The sequence below is a fragment of the Notothenia rossii genome, assembly GCF_949606895.1.
Source record: "Notothenia rossii genome assembly, chromosome: 9".
NCBI lineage: Eukaryota > Metazoa > Chordata > Actinopteri > Perciformes > Nototheniidae > Notothenia > Notothenia rossii.
In genome coordinates, this window is record NC_136907.1 from 62,332,329 (window position 1) to 62,351,762 (window position 19,434).

The window sequence follows — 19,434 nt, forward strand, 5'->3', positions numbered from 1 at the left end:
AGTTTTGTATTTCTTGTTGGTGGTAAAAAATATTTGACGTCTCTATTGAAATCTGTGGTGTAGTAAGTGGTGCAGTGGGTTCAAACCTTTAGTACAATTGCTTCATTTCTATCTCCCTCGTGTTTATGGTGTGAAGTTCAATATGCTGATACTAATTCAAATGAAAATGTTCATTAAATGGTTGTGTCAACTTCTTTCATTACATCTCAATCTTCTGATTTCTTTCACAGAAAATCTATTATCAGGACATCCCTCTTAGCTTAATATTGAAAGCTGTCATGAAGATAATCTACATTACCATTATCATTTGACAACGCATTCAAATACAGAACAAAACAGGTCAGGACACAAGTAGCGATACGGAAAGAAAACACTTTATTGATGTTTCTCTTACACAAGTCAACCATTACATTTCAACGTTATGCAGTTTACAAAAATCCAAAACTTTCTCGTAGTTGAACAAAGAGCGTCTGAGGAGTAAGTGGTGTTAAAATATCACATCATATATCAATAAGGACAATTTATATCAAAATGATACCATTAAATACCCCACTCTTCATTCTTTTTAATTAAGGCACATCGGGCATTATTCAACAAACTCAACACCCCCCCATCTTGCATGCAAACATTGTTTATCCATTTCGATTTTACAACAAAGTAACCTTTGTGCTTGAATCTAATCCACTTCGGTTTATAACTACATTCATATTAGAATACATCACTCCACTTTAACAGTCCGCTTTTGGGGGTTTGAGTTGGCATGCCATTTTTGCATAAGGGAATCAAAATATTTCTGTTCTCCACAACAATCAAAATGAAAGAAACACAGATCAATTGATAAGAACAATGAACAATCTTATCAAAGTAAACAATGTTTAGAGGCCTCTACATAGAAAATAATGAAAATCAATAAATCAACATATAGTGTTGTTATGTGTGACGCACACACACTCAAATTCTTTCTCTCACTCAACATTTGTCTAACTCCTTCTGATTCTTTTGCACTACCACATTCTTACCCCCTGTCTCCCGAGTCACCCTTCAGTACAGTTGAGTTACGTATGTTAAGGACCTATATAAACCTATATTTCTGTTGCGCTCATTAGAGATAACGCCTGGAGGATGGCTTTTGCAATTGTGACAGTTGGAAGAACACAACCAAAACAACCAACCTTTTAACCTCCAATGTAAAGCCAAAGATCTCTTCTTGACTCTTGACATTGTTCTATTGTAGCAGTTATTGTGTCTTTTCATCAGAGATTTAGCAGGTAGTGGCTAACAAGAGGAGCTTAAAGGTTCCCTTCTGGTCTCACACATACGTCACATGAAGGCAAAGAACATTTACTGATACAGTAAAACAAAAAGGAAATCATTGGCTTAAGGTTCTACATTTAAGTGCTCTGTTGGGGCCCTCAGTTACGAGAAAACGTAATATGCAACCAAAAAATAAGCACATTTAAATACACAAAGAAAACATACTCTTGTCTATTAACACCTACTATAGTAAAAGGTGACTTTTACTCACCATGAGCCACATCATTCAAAACATGTCCCATTCAAAACTGTTAACCCCCTCCCTGTGTGGGGTGCAGCACTGCTACACACACCACCTAAGCTTACCATTAAACACAAATACACACATACACACTTTGACATACCTACAGATACCCCAAATTACATCTTTACATGTAAGTGCAGAGGTGAGAGGTGTGACCATCAGTGTTACAACTTCTGTGAACAGAAGAACAGTCATGTGATGCTTACACTAACAGTCATTGATATACTTTTTGGCTCCTACACATTTAGGCTCAGTCGTAAAAGTCACATACACACACACATACCCAGCATGCACACCACTTATTCAGAGCAGTCTTTGAGTTTGATCTACAAAGGCTTCTCACATCTAAAAAAACACCCATACACCAAGTACATCAATGAACAAACATTGATATGAAAAACACACACTAAAGCTACTCATAATACAGTAAAAATCCAATTGTAAAAAAGACAAACAAGTATAACTTAAGATAATTTAAAAAATAAAACAGTCTGTAATGAATGTAATAATAATTCAAATAGAGCAAAAACAAAAAAGGAGATAGCGAAGTTTGGGGGGATGACACAGCTGGAGGAGAAGGGAAATGCACACGGGAAGTGAACAAGGAAACAAGAGGGCAGAGACAACAGTGGCTGTGTTCCAATATTTTTGTATAGTGTCCACATTTTATCTCTTCTCTTTACCCTATGACCACTGATACCGTGGAAAAGCAGCTGACTGACTGTTTACCACATTTTTTATCAAGGTCATTTTAAGTATCAAGAAAGGAGTTAAAAAAAAATTGAGTACTTTTTAATGTTCTTTACTAGTACCATGCTGTACTGTTCTGAAGGATTGCATGGAGTGCATTGGGTACATGGTTATACAGTAGATCTGACCTGGCCAACTTAGTTAAAGGGCCCATGTCATGCTTTTTTGGCCCAAATGGACCAATCTGCGGAGCACCTCAGAAACCAGGATCCCTTGGCTAACTAACAGGGAGTCCCCATTGACTTGCATATAGCTCCCTGAGCGCTGGTAATAGACGAGTTGGGATCGCGGAGAAATGCTCTACACAGGGGGGGGCAGGAGCTCCAACAAGCCGTTTAGGACAGCGAGTGAATACCTGGTGAACACACATACTATACAGAGATGCTGTATGAGAAACAATATGTGATTTTGGAAAATTGCACAATTTAAATCTATTCTAGTAGACCTCAACAATGGAAATATGATCAGTAGAAATGGCCATGACATGGGAACTTTAAGAATATTGAATGTTGCACTATTGGGGGAGCTTGAGACTTAAGATTTTCTTTGACAAAAATATGCTGCAGCTATTGTGCATATGACAAATAAAGCTTTTGATCTTTGACTTGTCAGTCAACAAATATGTCTTCTGCTGCAGGTAGATAATTCTTGGCTCATTGTTGTCAGGGCAATTTTCTTTTTTTTTTGCCTTAGGGTTTTTGTTCATCAGCACAACCTGAGTTCAATTCAGCTGATCAGAAATCTCAGGATGAGGTTACTTTGCACAGTAATAAAAGCACAGGGTGGGGTAGATCAGTTTCAAACTGTTAACATACTTGTAACCACTATTGTAATTAAATACATTATTATTAATTGACTGAATAATGTTATAATTCATTGTCGCCCATTAGTTGAATCCACCAAGAATGCAATTATGGAAGCAAATAAGTGACTTTACTTTATTTCTTAAATAAGTGAGTTTAGAATTGTTTTACCACAGCAACACAATTCCTAGGATTAGAAATTAGTCTCAAATTAAAATGTACTCACAACATTTTCAATGAAATGTTTTTTTGCATTTCTATTTATTTAAAATGTATGATAATCAAATCCCTTTACTTCTATCATTTATGATCTGTTAATTCCCAACAATGTGCAGTTACTGTTAATGCAAGGCACACCTGCCATGTTGATCTGACTCCACTTTAGCTCAGGTTATATACAACTCATCATCAACCCATGTTAATTTCTACAGATTGGATTTAACTTTGATACACAACTGCAAAAGATTCACAGCACCACCATGAGTAACCAGAAGTATTGCTACACGATGCTGTGGGAAAATAAATGTATGGTAGCTGTAAAATGGACAAAGTGGGCCTGTTATAAACAAGTATGTTATCGTGTGTTTGTGTGTGTGTGTGTGTGTGTGTGTGTGTGTGTTGTGCATAGAGTGAACTTGAAGGGTTTAAGTTCTTTAGTGTGTGTTTCTGTGTGCCTGTTCATGGTCAGGGCCTCCGGCACTTGTCATTGTAGCGGTGGATGGTGACACAGCCATGGTAGGAGATCGGCCGTGGCATGGCGGCCACTCCTGTGATGATGCCCGATGACGGGTCGTAACACAGGATGGTGTCGCTTGCCAGGCCATTTTCCCCTCTCCCACCAAGGATGAAGATCTTGCCGTTGCACACTGACATGCCACAGCTCTCCTGAAGCAAAAGAGAGGTAGACATGTAAGGTTGCAGCTCTAGAATACTTTGAGGTGAGTTAAAACCATGTGTTCCTGGAGTTCTTAGTATCTGCATTGAATCTGTTACCTGTTTGCTGAAGGTGTGAACCACATGGATCCAGTAGTCCTCTATGGGGTCGTAGCAGAAGATGGACTTGGTGAGACCCCCGCACACATAGATCATGTTGTTGAGGGACACTGCTGTGATACAACGCTTAGCGATGGGGATGTTGGCCCTCAGTAACCAAGAGTCTGCCTCTGGATCATAGCACTGAACCTGTGACATACAGTTAGTGACATGCAGTTAGGTGGGTTTTATTCTGGTAGAAGAAAGGGATGCATAGAAATAACTGAAATATGTGTAGCTCTTTCTGTGGTTTTACTCTCTTTAGTTTGTTCTGTGGGCTGACATAAGTTTGGCTCTGTGTGGTTTGCATACAATCCAAGCATTCTCTCACCCACATCACTTGAAAATAGCCCACTTCCAAACAGCTTTGTGTCGGACTGCAGCAAACAACACACTTCAACAGACAAAGTACTGGATCGATGGGTATGACGCTGTTAGGAGACTCCAGAGATAAATCGCTTTAGGGATTTTTGAGTCAGCATGAACTCTAGTCCACGTGGAGCCAGGTTCAAATAGTCAGCCATGTTAGATCAACTCTTTTCAGCCTGTAGATGCGTGTTCTCTGGCGTGAAAGTACAAGAACAAGTAGAACAGCTATTCCAAGGAATACATAAATGATAAAGGAACCTTAACCAAAATAGAAGCAAATTCAACATTCTTCCTGTTTACTACAAGCATCATGCTGTCAATCAAAACATAATGAAAGTATTTTCAGCTTCATGGGAACTTTGAGGGGAGCCAGAAGTTGGAGTACCAAACACTGACTCCAGGTACTCATCTGAGTACCTCACTGAGAAAGTTGTGTGCACCCCTGCTTATATTGTTTTGGTCCATCTGTAGCACTGCCCAGTTTAGTATATACCTCTCTTGACCAACATGTCATTCTTGTTCAGACTACTCACTGAAAAGTCCACATAACCTGCACCTCCAAGGTCAATTAGAAGCCTGCAGCTAGTGCAGAACGCAGCTGCACGTCTTCTCACTGGCCATACAAAGCGTTACCACATCACCCCAATTCTGGCCTCACTGCACTGGCTTCCAATTCGGTTCAGAATTTATTTTAAACTCCTTTTATTTGTTTTCAAAGCCCTAAATGGGCTGGCTCCGGCCTATATAGCAGAACTCCTCCATCGCTACACCCCAGCCAGAGCATTAAGGTCTGCTGACCAGCTGCTGCTGATAGTGCCCAAGACCAGGCTCAAAACCCGAGGGCACCGAGCCTTCGCAGCAGCTGGCCCTAGGCTCTGGAACACTCTGCCCCTCCATGTGAGGTCGGCCCAGACACTAGGGGTTTTTAAATCAACACTAAAAACTAACTTCTTCTCTCTAGCCTTCTAGTCAGAGCGGAGCACGACTCCTGACATTTCCCTGTGTGTGATTTTTACTTTTGCTGTTGTAATTTGCTTTCTTCTGTTTGCTATTGTAGTAAAGTGTTTGTATTGCTTTTGGCTCGACCAAAAATCATTTTAAATATGTGTTATATAAATAAAACTTGATTTGATAATAACTGAAAACTAGTAACTAAGTTAAGTAACACCTCACTTGTCGTCAGTGTGTGCCTAAGTGTGTAGTTGGGGAAGAACACATCTGTTTCGCACCTTGTCTGAACAGGTCTCGTCGTCAGGTCCTCCTCCTATGACAAACAGCTTGCCGGCACAGCTGGCCACGGCCGGAGAGCTGACCGCCTCTTTCATGGGAGCCACTTCAGTCCAGCGGTTAGAGAAGGAGTCATAGCACTCCACACTGCTCAGGCGGCTCTGCCCATCGTAGCCACCAACAGCATATACCTGAGGGCAGACACACATTCAGATTAGCGGAGTGGAAATGAATGCCTGGAAACCACACAGAGCATGATTATTAAAAGTTACGAGTTGTGTTTAGGTGTGATATATACTTTTGAACATACACCACATAAACACGTCACTTTCAGTATAAGAGAGCTTATATTATAGCTTACTAGTTCAACAGTATCAACAGTAGCTTCTACGTCAGCACATAGAGAACCAGTCTATCCAGTGTAGATGGAAGACAACGTACTGCTTGTGAGAAAGCACCATTGTCTTATTTGCTCTTATAACTGTTAACACTGCAGGAAAGAGTGCATTCGCTAACCATGAACTGGCCTCAACATATTCTGTTAATTCCCATTATAATTTACAGATCAAAATAATAACCCGTTGTTAAGTCAGTCTATAAACTAAATGTTCTAAATTGGTTGATTAAATGTGGTCCAATTTCATTTACTGGATGATGAGATCTGAGCCTCGAAACAAAAACACACATCTTACTGGAAGTTAAAGCATCACAATCTGGAGAATTGTGTTGACGCAAGATATGCACTCATATACAGTATAACAAATGCCTTGTGGTAAAACATACTATCCCCTGGAGCGCAATGAATGGCAACATGTGAACATGAGGCATGAAGGATGGAGGAACAAAACTGGAAGGAAAAGATTGATGTAAAACTTCTACTTCCTCAATGGCTGGAAGGAGATCATGTTTCCAATGCTAATGCTCATCAACAGAAACGTGTTACACAACAGAAACCCTTCAGGCTGTTCCTGTCTCCACAAAATCTGAAGCTTAAACAAGCACAGAGGTGAGAAGGAGAGAGGCGGAGAGAGAAGAGAGGAACAAAGACACAAAGAGAGATGGAGGAAAAAATAAGGAACAAAAAGACGGAAGTGGATGAGGGACATGGCATATTTGCATTCGACACCTGGGCTAACTCATCGAACTACCCCCTTTTTAAACTGTCAGTTGATACAGATTAAAACACCTTCTTGAACGTTTCTGTGTTTCGACATTCACTGGACAAATTGAAATGGGTTGATTTTAGCAGATTGTTTGTTGCTACAAATGAAAGATAATAAAGTAAAACCAAAGAAAGATAAGGGGATTGTGTGGCCTGGAAGATACATTTCCAGAAAGCAGCTCTCCAAAAACATTTTTGGGGATAATCCCCAGACCTTGCCGTTGATTAAAATAAAAATAAAAAAAAGTTTATATACATTGTCGTCAATGAGGGCTGAGGATTACTCAGAGTAATGAGGAATCTTATTCAAGAGAAAAACACATTTCACTCATCCTTTCGTTAACCAGACCCTTAAAAGCACCATCAAGTTGAAGTTCGGCCCACCCCTGAAGTCACATGATAAGACATCCAGCATGGTTTCAATACAATATATAGAAGTGCAAGTGCATTTATATAGGCACATTCCACATTAGCTCCTAATGGCAGCATATACTCTAGGTATGTGGTTATCACATGAACACAAAGCCAAACGTGATTCATGGCTTTCTGAGGACACACTTGCCAACCACAGAGTAAGCACGTTCATTTTATGACCCCGCTCAAACACTGTCAGAGGCTGAATGATTAACATGCAGAGAGGTGAGATGTAGTGACCACGATAGAAACACTCAGGACTCCGGGGGGCAAACAACTTCAGAGTATAGGGGGAAAAGATAGAGATGTGACAACGAGACAGAGATAAAGAGAAGGAAAGAGAGGGAGAGAGAAATCATGATAGATGAGAACAGCCGTCACCAAGTGCAGCCATAACAGGGAGAGGCAAACAAGCGGTGACCTATATTTGCTTCTACTCCATGGAAACGGGACCAGTCCAACAAGACAATATGTGTTATCTTGTCCTGCTATCTCTACAAGAACCAGCTTTAGGTTGAACTTTAAGGTAGTCACAAGGTATATCTTGGCATGTTTGAGCATGAAAAACCTGAAATATACGATTTGTCTACTGAGTATGCAAATTGTTTGAATAATGAGATAGTGGAAGCCATTACTGAGGTTCTTTGCACGAAAGCTTGAACAAGCATACATGGACTTTATACAGGCTTGTTGACAACACTCAGCCTTGCTTCTCCATTCCAACTGAAGCATACAGTAAGTGCTGCACATCAAAAGAGGAAATGACAGACAGAATGAGGAAATGACTGGGTTAGGAGGAGGAGAAGGAGGAGGAGGAGGAGGAGGAGGAGGAAGAATGGTGTGAAAAAAGATACCCTATGATTTTGAGATAACCTGGAAACATAACCAAAAGCGTTCCAGATCAAACTGGAAAAAAGATATGAAGAAATTAAATGGATTTCAGAGGAATAATGAAACAAAGAAGGTCATGAGGTGAGACAATAGCATAGAATTAGGTTGAATAGAACGGAAAATACCTCTGTGACGGACAGAAAGAAGACAATAGGAGAAGAGGAAAAAGGAGAAGACAGATCCACGTGTGGGACAAATACAGAGAGTGGTCGCAGAAAAGAATATAAGAAGAATGTGTTGTTAAGGAAGGGATACAGATGTGTTTATGCAGCACTACACATGTATCACTGCCTCTGTTATGTTGTTAGTGACGCCTGGTCATTTTGACAAAGATGCAGTTCATTTTGGTCTATCTTGTTTTGATTCTAACTTGATACATGACTCACTTCAGAGTTAATCACTGACTTTCACAGGCACAGTGTGACCCTCCAGATGATGACCTCATTGTCGTGGAGGACCTTTGTGTAGTTTGCTCATGCACGCACATGTGTTTGTTCTTACCGGGGCAAGGCAACTAAGCATTGTTTGGAATAATCCAATCCAGATTTGCCACAAGCAGAGCTTTCAATCTTTATTCAAATATATTTGCAGAACTCCCTAAAGATGAGGCTCTTTCTGACAAAGTAAATAAAGTTCTGTTAGAGCCCGAAGGTTTCCAAGAAAAATTGTACTTGTGCCCGTGTTCTGTGTTTGTTTTTACAAGTGTGTGTACACGTGATGATAGCTGAAGCACACGCATGAGTTTGTGTGTGTGAGCGTGAGTCATCTGGTTATGCTTGCTTTAAAAAAAACAATAGATATTCTTTGCCTGCATTAAACAATAAATTAACGGCCGTTCTTCTTTACGCAACCACAATAAAAGATAATTACAGTTCAAAATCTTGCGTGAGGTACCCACACCATTGTTTTTCAAGTGGTCAACATTTGTTTTACACAAAGATAGTCCAGACAACCGCGTTTTAAAGACAGAAGTGAATGCCATGCAATAAAAACAGACTATACTACTCGTTTAAGAGCATTTGCAAACACAACATGAGGTTAAAAATAAACAGTCATTTAAACTAATAATAGAGTTTCCTTTCTTGTAAATAGAATGCAGCATGCTGTAGGAAAAGGAAGAGCCTTGCACTGTACATATTTACACAGTAAGTGTATTCAAATCCAGTGTGTGTTTACAGGGTTATCAGGGTTTCTTACAGCTATCTATAGCCACTCGAGGCTTACAGTATGGCAGGGCTACATTGATTATGATATGAGTAGACTGAGATAGATCTTAACTTGGAAGTTTGAGGTGCTGGCACACGTCCACTAAACTTCCATTGCCCTCAAACAAGAACGTCCTCTTGGCTTTGTACTAGAGACTTTAAAAAGTAACAGCAGATGAGTAGAAACAGTTTTCGCGGATTAGTGCTGAGTTCACATGTACACTCAGTTTACTAAAATATCACAACCTCAAGTGAGTGAAGGCTGCCTAAATTGTGACTGGCTAGTTTTGATGGCTCAGAATTTCTATAAATCAGAGATTATCCATAGTCGCTATATATCATGAAGGAAATGAGAGGCAGGATTACTTTTGGGTATACAAGAAAGATAACTTACTACAGAGTTATGTAGTTTGGTGAAGGTGCTAAGGAGTGAAATCTGAACTATGAATTACTTCCTACATCACAGGCATCTACGCTAAGGTATCCATGCATCCGGATAGAGATGCATAGATCCAGATTTAGGCTCCCTGCTTACCTTGCCCAGTAGGACGCCCATCTTGTGTCTCCAGCGGCCTTTGTTAAGAGAAGCCACTCTGATCCACAGGTTGAGCTGGGAGTTATACATCCACACGTCCCTGCTGTTGATACGACCGCCTGAAAGCACCAAGGGACCACCAATGCAAGACAGTGAATAGTCAGGACAAAACATTTAGCACCAGACAGCTCTGATTGTTGTTGTTGTCCTTTGTGATCCAGTTGATCTAATATAATAAAACGTTTTAAAAAATAAACCAGGACTGTTCTTGGTTAACAGCCAGCGTTGTGTGTTTAGTTATACTTATCTCCTAACTGGACATGGTGTATCTGAATTTTGGTCTTGAGAGTACAAACCAAGAATGGCACATTTAAGATATGCATAGACACACACTTAAACATTAGTCTGTGTTTCCTAATGAATGCAGAGGTGTGGACTTTCTGTTTGTTTATCATTTCTATAGCAAACACACAATGGTCCTTTTGCACCAAATAGAGCCACAGCATTTCTACAACTGCAGTCTGACTGCCTATCCCCTGTTTTCTCTGGGTAAACATGCACCTTAAGAAGATGAAGAGGTAATATTAACAGGCACTCAAATAGCTTACAGTGTGACCCAGTCACTAGCCCTGACATGTACCCCTCTCTCTTCACAGACCAAAGGGAAATCCAAACAGGGCAACAAAGGCTAACCTTTAACCATGACAGACAAAGACATGATGAAATGTAGGTAAATCAGACCTAAGGAAACTTCCTTAAATGTAGGTTAAAAAGGAAAATGTGACATTATTTAAAAGCCAGTTAAAGAGTAAGTGAACGATTGAGACGAATGCACTATTTTTAGATCTGTTAGCAGTTATCTGATGGTTTTTATGAAACATTGAGTTCGAAAGAAAACAATCTTGGAGCAGGATGTAGAATGGAAACCAACAAGACTAAAGCACATAAACAAAGAAGTCAGTGACAATCTGTGTTATTTCACACTGGGACTTAAATTGATCACATGGTGGTGGTATCAGTCAATGGAATACAGATGATCAAAATTAATAAGAACACCCCTAAGGTCAAAACCTTAAGCTGCCCTTTAGAGAAGAAACGTTTCCTATTGAACAACATCAATTTAGACATGATATGTCCTGGACAATGCAAAACCATTCATCATCACATTGTTGTTGTTGTTGTTGTTGTGTTTGCATCTTGCCATTGGGTGTTTTTGTTGTCCTGACACTGGTGGGTGGTTATATGGGGCAAAGATAAAGGCATAAAGAAAGCCTGCAGGTTTAAACAAAAGGCTCCTTGGCCTCTTTAGTATTCACGTGCAATAAAGCAGTTTTTTTCTTTCTGTAGTTGAGTGACAGAGAGGACAGGTGGTAGGCCTGTGTTAATGTTGCCTCCATTCAAATTACACAGTAGCAGACAGACAGAAGGAGCCATGGGAAGGAAGTTAGTGTCTGCTTGATAATCTTCTGGATAGTCCAAGAGACAGACAGTCTGCTGCCCCGAGGCTTCTGTTTTCAAATATTTGCATACATAAAACTCATTGACAAAGGACGAACAACTTCAAACAGAGCCTTGCACAAAAGGAAAGATCCTTAAAATAAGTAGTACTGTAGGCAGTCCTTTCTCAACAAATATGTCCTTCCGTAATCACTGTTCTTAGAAAACAAGAAGCATTGTTATTGGGAGGTCCAACAAAGATTTATTCTTACAGCTCAGTATGTTGTCACATTCCTGTTGTCAGGCTACCTGTGACATGGACCGCTCTGTAATGTGTGAGGCAAGCGCATGTGTTTTGCTGCTGATTAGCTGATAAGAAAATATGCGGTACATTCAATGTGTAGCAAACAGAAACATTTATTTTATTTCAGGGTTCAACATGAATGTTTTTTTTCATTGCCTTGTTGGGTAAGGGGGTCAGAAATGTACTTGGCCATGGTACATTATTACTTGTCTTTTTACAAAACGCTTTATTTATTAGTGGTTATCAAATAAGATTAAATAATTAAGTTTAATGTCATGGTTAACGTTTATTTAATTAAATGAATCTGGGGTTTTAACCAAGCTTGATTTATTGTGTGAGATCAGATTATAATTGAAATCATGCTGACTGTGCTCAATTGAGCCACATCCTCTTTAAGACCACAGCTAACTGCAGCTGTGTTGGAGACTGGAGGCTCTCCAAGGCATTTGCACCATTTCCCAGTATGAGGAGAGGGGCAGACAGACAGACAGACAGACAGACAGACAGACAGACGGACAGACAGACAGATAGACAGACAGACAGACAGATAGACAGACAGCATCCATGTGTGTGTGGGAATGTGAATGAGAGAGTGCAAGATAAAAATAAAATTGAGAAAAGGGGATTAAATGTGTCAGGGCAGATGTGTTATAAAAGGAAGGAAGCGGGTCAATGGAGATCCTAATATGCTATCAAGCAGTGGTGTGTACAGTACGGATGTGTACGAGACACGGAGACAAGGGGGAAGGGTATGTTGACTATTCCAAGCAGCGCTTGAGGGCAGATTGAGCACACGAGAACTTGGCACACTAAGAGCATAAAAAAGAAACACTTGCACACTATTGGCGTAAGGAGAGAACTTTTTTTTCTCTTTTCATCCCTTTAATTTTTATCTCCCCTCTTTATCTTTTAACCTCCGTTCTTCCCCAGTAATGTTTTGTAGCTCATTCAAAACATGTCTGAGCATGAGCAGTCACTGTCAATGCATATTCTCGGTAACTATTGCACACACAAAAATGAAGTAAAAAAGAAAACAAAGCCTCCTTGGCCTCTATCCAACATGCATCTTGTATACACAACCTCAATGTTTGGCTTCAGGAACTCCCTTCACCCTGACATCATCAGGCGAAAGACGTAATTCCAATGTCTTGTTTAATCTAGGCATCTTTTAACAAACGAGGCTTACGCCACACTTGGCGCGTGCTAAGCTCCAGAAATGCAGCAGCCTTGCCAGGGAGCAATGACGGTACAATAAGTCCGATTCAGGGTTTTTTCCAGGCTAATAACAGCACAACTTATTGCAGGAGTTGAAAACAAAAGGGAGTGTAAAGTTGTTGCATAAAGTTTGCATAAAGCTGCTGAACGGATGAAAAAGGTGGTGACCCTGATGATTGGCCAGAAGGAATATACTGAGTTGGCCAAATAAAGCCTCTCACAGCACTGAGCCTGGAGTTTGCATCCAGAGGTTGCTCTCATATTTTCCTTCAACTCAAACATGCTGTCACTGTAAAAAGAACACAGGGCAAACAGCCACCCCGGCCCTTTCCTGCTACTCCACTCGGGAATCAGATGGCAAGCCAAGCCAAGAAAGACACCGACCTTCTGCCTTAAGAGTGCGCTTGTGAAATGTTCTATTTAGGAATTGCACAATTTTACTATTACTGGGTTTTATAACAACCAACACCGTAACAATATAAAGAAATTGGGGTAACAATATTTGAACCAAGGTAAGATTTAAATTAACTACCAATTCTGATTTTTAAATCGCCAAAAATATTTGTTGTCAAATACAAACAAACTATGAGTTATGATTATTTCTAAAAAAGTTTAAAATAAAAGACAACATGCTAAGAAAAAACAGATCAAACGTGTAACTTGACAACTGCCACAGTTAATAGTTATACAGTATATGTGTATCTCAGTGTTCATTTTATGCCCAGATAGGAGAATGCCATAGAATGGTTATTAAAAAGAAAACAGTGGGTTCTTACCTGACACCAGGATGTCGTTGCGAAGGGCGCAGACAGCATACTCTGACTTGGTAAACTCAGGTAGTTTGGCCAGTGATCTCCACTCTCCTGTGACTGGCTCATAGCATTCAGTGTAGGGCAGGTTGAAGCCCCCCACTCTCTCACAACCACCCACCACCACGATCACCTCAGAAAAGCCAGTCGACCTGTAAGCAGACAAGGAGAGGCAGAGAGAAAAACATGAACAATGTGGAGATGGAAGGGAAAAACAACACAGTTATTATAAAAAGGCAAGACAAGCATGTTAAATTAAAAGTTCATTACACGAGTGTACAGATTAAAGAATATATATCATCATATCTAATTAAACCACTGTTTATCTTGAGGCCTATACAAAGATCATGAAGACAAATAAACATGTCACCACTAAGAGCAATTTCAAATTACACAAAGCTGAAATTTGTACCAGAGCAGGAACAGAGTCGTGGCTTCCAAAGAAACAGCTACGCTTATCTTAAAGGCAAAGTTCAATTAACAATGAAAGTATCAATCAATATAACAAAAACACACTGAGGGCTAGGCTTGAGCTGAATTTCCAAAATCACAAAGCTTTCCTCTCTGGCAGTTTAACACATGCCATGGATATGACGGCATTTCCCAGGGGGAGCTAATTAACTGCAGCTTCTTTTGTTTTTCGGATACTGTATAAAGAATCCCAGTACTTTCTAGAAACCACTGTAAGTACAAATGTGAAACAAAAGTATATTTTACTTTTATACTTTACCCCACATGGGATATAGGCCAGGCGTGGTGGGAGATGAGAGCTGTTTGTTTCACGTGCATGTGTTCTATGAGGCAGTCGCCGAGCATTTTGTTTTATGTGTGATAAGTACATGTATGCAATGCGTGCTCATGTGATTAATTACATCCTAGAGGCTTGCCAAGAGAATAAAAAGGCGCCGATAAACACAAAAAGGGGAGAACCAGGCATCTGTTTTGAGCAGGAGCAGATTTGGCCCTCAGGGCAAACAAAGCTTCCAATGCGAGGGCTGATTGGCTGGCTGATTTGAACAGATCTGCCTGGATACTGACACAATACACCTGAAATACACGTCTCACTGCCTGAATAACTGACAGCTGGCACTGTGGTGAGTTGTCTAACACACAAAGGCAGCTGTACTGTTGTTTGTTTTACTGCAGGGTACCATTTGGTCCATTTTGTATCTTATTCAATGATTTTAGTCAGCGTTGACTTTAGTCCTTTATCTACTAACTACTATATTGTTAATCCAAATGGCCACTCTCCAAACTCACCGTTAATTAAATAACATTTGGTAAACAGGTGATAAGAGAACAGGTGCGTAAACTGAACACATAAGCAAGGTGAGTTACCCTGCTGGTATGAAAACAAGACTCAACATTTCCTTACCATAACTTGCATTACATTATTTCATTTTTTTCAAGCCAACCCGTCGATGTAGGAACATGCCCTGCCTCCCTCATTATCATTTCCATTACAAAACAAGGCAACAAAAGAACGACTCCTTCAATTGACGACTTGTCTGTTCAGTACAAAAACACTTTGTCTGTCTGTCTGGGTGTCTGTTTTTCTCTCTCTCTTTCTCTCACACACACATAGATGTAACAACAACACTGCCGGGAGCACCAAGTTCATGAGCATATCGTAACCTGTTGCTATACAATGGGGGATAAATGACCGACTAAGTGCTTAAAATAGAAACCTTCCTCATAACTAGTCGGACAACCTTTTAGTTACCTGCGTGGACGAGTTCTGGATGACATCATTTCATTTCCGAGCACATGATAGCGTCTGGCCTCGTGCAGAAGCTGGTAGCACTCTGGAGCGTTCTGGATCAGCTGGTCTCCTTCCACTGTCTGGACAAAGTAGTTTGGGTGCAGGAGGGGCAGCCGCACATGGTGCAGCAGGGCCTTCAGCATGGGCTTCCTCTGCTCCACACCATGGTACACCCATCTCATCACTGCCTCAAACACCACCTCCTCCTTACCGATACACAGCTCATCATTGGCAGTGTACTCTTCTAACTCTTCCTTGCGAAGGTCGAGGAACTCCTCATGCTGAGCCACATCTGAGAAGTTGGCCATGGCGTAACTGCGGCAGCGGCTGGCTAGCTGCTTCAGGGAATGAGCATCTGCAAAGTGCTGGATGCCCAGGCAGTTGCAAGGGTCCAGCTGATCTTCAAGAAACTTGGCACAGGCGTCACGCAGTGTGTAGATCTGGAAGAGGCTGGAAGTCTCAAAGAGGAACTGGACATTCTCTGTGGTGATCTTGGCGCGGCCGGTGTAAACATAGGTGAGGAAAGAGTCCATCGCCTCGGCCAGGATGCCGTTGATCTCGACCAGCATCTCGCGGCTTTCCCGGTGGTCGTTGCAGAACATGGCTCTGAAGTAGGAGGAGCAGGCAGAGAGCACGGCGCGGTGGCAGGGGAACTCCCGGCCCTGCACGCTGATGACAACATCGGTGAACAGGCGGCTGTCACGAAACTCATTGAAAACCTGCAGGATGCCGTCTGAGTGGGATGAGCCAGAACAGAAGTCCAAGACATCCTGGCTGGCAAAAGTTTTGGAGTCAACCTCAAATACCTTAAGACACAACAACAACAACAACAACATACATGTATAAAGATTGACATCGTTTTTTATTTTGAATTAGGTAAAATTGAAGCATAAAGTGTTTAACTGCACCTTGCGTTTGACAGCTGGTGAATCTTTGATGCCAGAGTCCTCCCTGGTCATCCTTCTGCCCAGAATCAGCACCATGGCTGCCACCTCAGAACGCCTTCACTTACCTTTAGGATGATCTGAGGATGGAGGAGTGCTGTATTATTAAAAGACAAACATATTTTCATAAAATATCAGTATATGTTTTTATAATGGCATTCTATGATGTGGTAGGAGAGGATAGCTCATACATTTAGAAAGTTATAAAACCTAATTGGATCACTGTGGTACAAATTGAGAACATTCACCATGGGTAAACAAACAAGAGAGCAAGAGGCAGAAATCACGTGTACCAAAAAGAAAAAATCCATGGGGTAATGTTAATATGCCTTTCATAACGGCTTAATGCAATAAGTAGTTTCAAGGAATGAAACCGTAAAACCGTGAGCCGGTCCCATTATATCATCAATGCTGCGAAACAGTTGTGCCCTGCAGCACACAATGAACTTGCATGAGACGGAAAAACAAAGAGACAGAGGCGGGAAAGAGGACGGTTGAGCGTCTCATATATTTCCGTCAGGTTTGTTTTGAAAGAGAGAGGGGGAAGGGAAGCTATCAGCCATTACTACATAATCATTGTTTGAACAAGTGCAAAGTCAATGCTACTAATAACCGTAAGACATGTTTTTCTGTAACCTTAGAGATTATTATACTTAGCAGACAACCAATGTGTTCCATTAACTTTAGTTAGACTCAAAAAAGACTGGGTGTATATTTAGGACAGCCAATTCTCAAGTTCCTGAAGATATCTCATCAACACATTAAACTCTCTGCCGGTGTTAAAGTTGGCAGCAGGTCTGGCCTTTCCTTCTGTGAGGTCATTAATCGCAGGATATTTTTTAACTGTGGCACAGCCTAGGAAGACTTAACCTATTCACGTGTGTTATATGCCTTCAGCAGCACCTACTGTCAAGAACACCGGTGTACAGGTTTATCCAGATGTGTGTGACGCAGAAAGATAGAATAAAAAAGAATACAAAAGACTGATCTTTGTCATTATCCTCAGGAACAATACACATTTTGCAAGGCTTTTTTTATGGAGTTAAAGAAAACAAAAAAAATAAACACTGTAATAAAAAAGTATCTGTGACTAAGACCCATAAAGTACATAAAATAATATTACATTTAAAAATAGCATAACCATATTTTAAAGTGTTACATTTTTAAATCTAACTATTTACTGTGAACTATTTAAAGTAAGATAAATTGACAAGGGAAAAGATAATAATACATTATACATGTTTCTGTTGTTTTAAATATATATTAAAGCGTTGAATTATCTCATTATGCACCTTAATTTAAGTAGTAATTATAGATAAGTAAGTTAAATCTAGGCTATATAGGCATATATATAATATTTGTCCAGGTAACCAAGAGGAAGAACACACTGTGTTCCGTCTGGTTAGACAAAGGACACTTGCCTCCTGCCGACCGTTACCCCTTGACAACAACAACAACACTAGCTTTACTCAGCAGGACAAAACTTAAACCGAAAAGCCAAAAATACTTATAGATTCAGAACTCACTAACTCATTAAAACGTGCTTCTTTGAGAAAAGTGTTTACCTTGAGCAGATGTTTCCAGATGAGGCTTCTTCTTCAGTTAGTGGACAAAACAAAAAAAGTATGGATAAAAACTCTGTATTTGAGAAACAGTGTATCACTAACTTTTACAATATATGCTGTCGATCAGTTATGGCAAACAAAGTACACGGGACATTGTGACGTTCTGGTGGTGACAAAAGCTAAAAGATCTAACTAGCTAACAGTAAACACAGAACCCATATATACTTGTCAGGCAGAAAAAAAAATCCAGCCCACTGCACCCACTCAGCTGGTCCTAGCGGTGCATCATGGGTAATTGAGTTCAAATACTAGTTGTCGCTTACTTTTTGGCCATAGAAAAAACACAATTCCCAAACGCCTCTCGTTTTCCACGTGGCTGTCCTTTGTTTGCAAACAAACGCAGCTTTCGGTGGAGGAAAAGATCACAACAAGAAGTGACACACGCAAAATAATACGACTTATATAGCGTTTTTTAACATGACTGCATAAAGAACACTTACACACTACGTTGAAAGTGTATTCTAAAGGCAACCATCATTAAATACACTTTGTTATATAATTATTACATAATGCCAGACTGACGGACATGTATTCATATAGTTGTAATATCGATATCCAATGAAAAAAAAAACACATGTATTTGTGGCAGACAACAAACATAGCTGTCATGTGACCCTGAGGACGGTGAAAACAGGAACGCAGCATGCTTGCTTTTCTCTCTCAGGTGAGGATGAAGGAGGAGCTCAGTTTGGAACAAAGGATGTCCCAACTTCCTTACCCTGTTGCAACATATTTCTCAGAGCTCCCAAATGAGTTCCCTGAAAGTGTGCACGATGTTATCAACGACCCAGTTTACACTGTTTTGAAACATGTGGCCCACTGGGGGGATTTAACCCTTTAAACATTATTATTCTTTATGGAAAATATAGCTTGGGTACACCATGAAATGTACACACAGCAGTATGTTTTTATAGACACGCACGGTCCTATCTGTGTCGTAAGTAACAGGAAACATTCAGGCATTATCAAACTTCATAGAAGCAGGATGTCACGTCTAAGGGCTGTCCTTTGCTTTCAGCTGTCAGATTGTAAACAAAGTCACGTCACTGGGGGCAGATGACAGCGGTGATGTGTGTTTTATCGCAGCGAGACGCTACAATACTAATTATGGGTTTATCATGTTGATTCGGCCACAAGAGAAAGCCTCTTGCTCTCTCCAGCGGGGCAGAGGGTCAGCCAAAAAGGGCAAAAGGGCTGCCCGGGAAGCATTAGCCCGTACCTGTGCACGTCCCTGCGTCTAAATATAAGTATAACTCAAAGTATCAGTAAAACGAACGGACTGGAAAATCCAGATGTTGAGTGACACCGGCAAATCAATTACTAATTTAAGCACATGGATGCATTGCAAGAATAATGCACGAGTCAGGTTTAACTTGGCCCTCAGGCACCTGC

General features: G+C 40.5%; 1 protein-coding gene across 3 annotated transcripts; it reads right to left on the bottom strand.

The window, feature by feature from the left end:
* Positions 1-352: 352 nt before the first annotated feature.
* Positions 353-18,186, bottom strand: klhl24a (kelch-like family member 24a). 3 transcript variants are annotated; one of them, XM_079652445.1, is made up of 8 exons: positions 17,983-18,186; positions 16,382-16,497; positions 15,435-16,279; positions 13,679-13,863; positions 9,947-10,065; positions 5,742-5,930; positions 4,105-4,293; positions 353-3,996 (listed from the first exon to the last, which is right to left on the bottom strand). In XM_079652445.1, the coding sequence occupies exons 2-8, from the start codon at positions 16,454-16,456 to the stop codon at positions 3,796-3,798; spliced, it is 1,803 nt and encodes a 600-aa protein (XP_079508571.1). In that variant the 5' UTR covers positions 16,457-16,497; positions 17,983-18,186; the 3' UTR covers positions 353-3,795. The 3 variants fall into 3 exon arrangements, with proteins under 3 accessions (XP_079508571.1, XP_079508572.1, XP_079508570.1); XM_079652446.1 differs by having other exon boundaries at positions 15,435-16,243; positions 16,382-16,514; XM_079652444.1 differs by having other exon boundaries at positions 16,382-16,514.
* Positions 18,187-19,434: the final 1,248 nt, after the last annotated feature.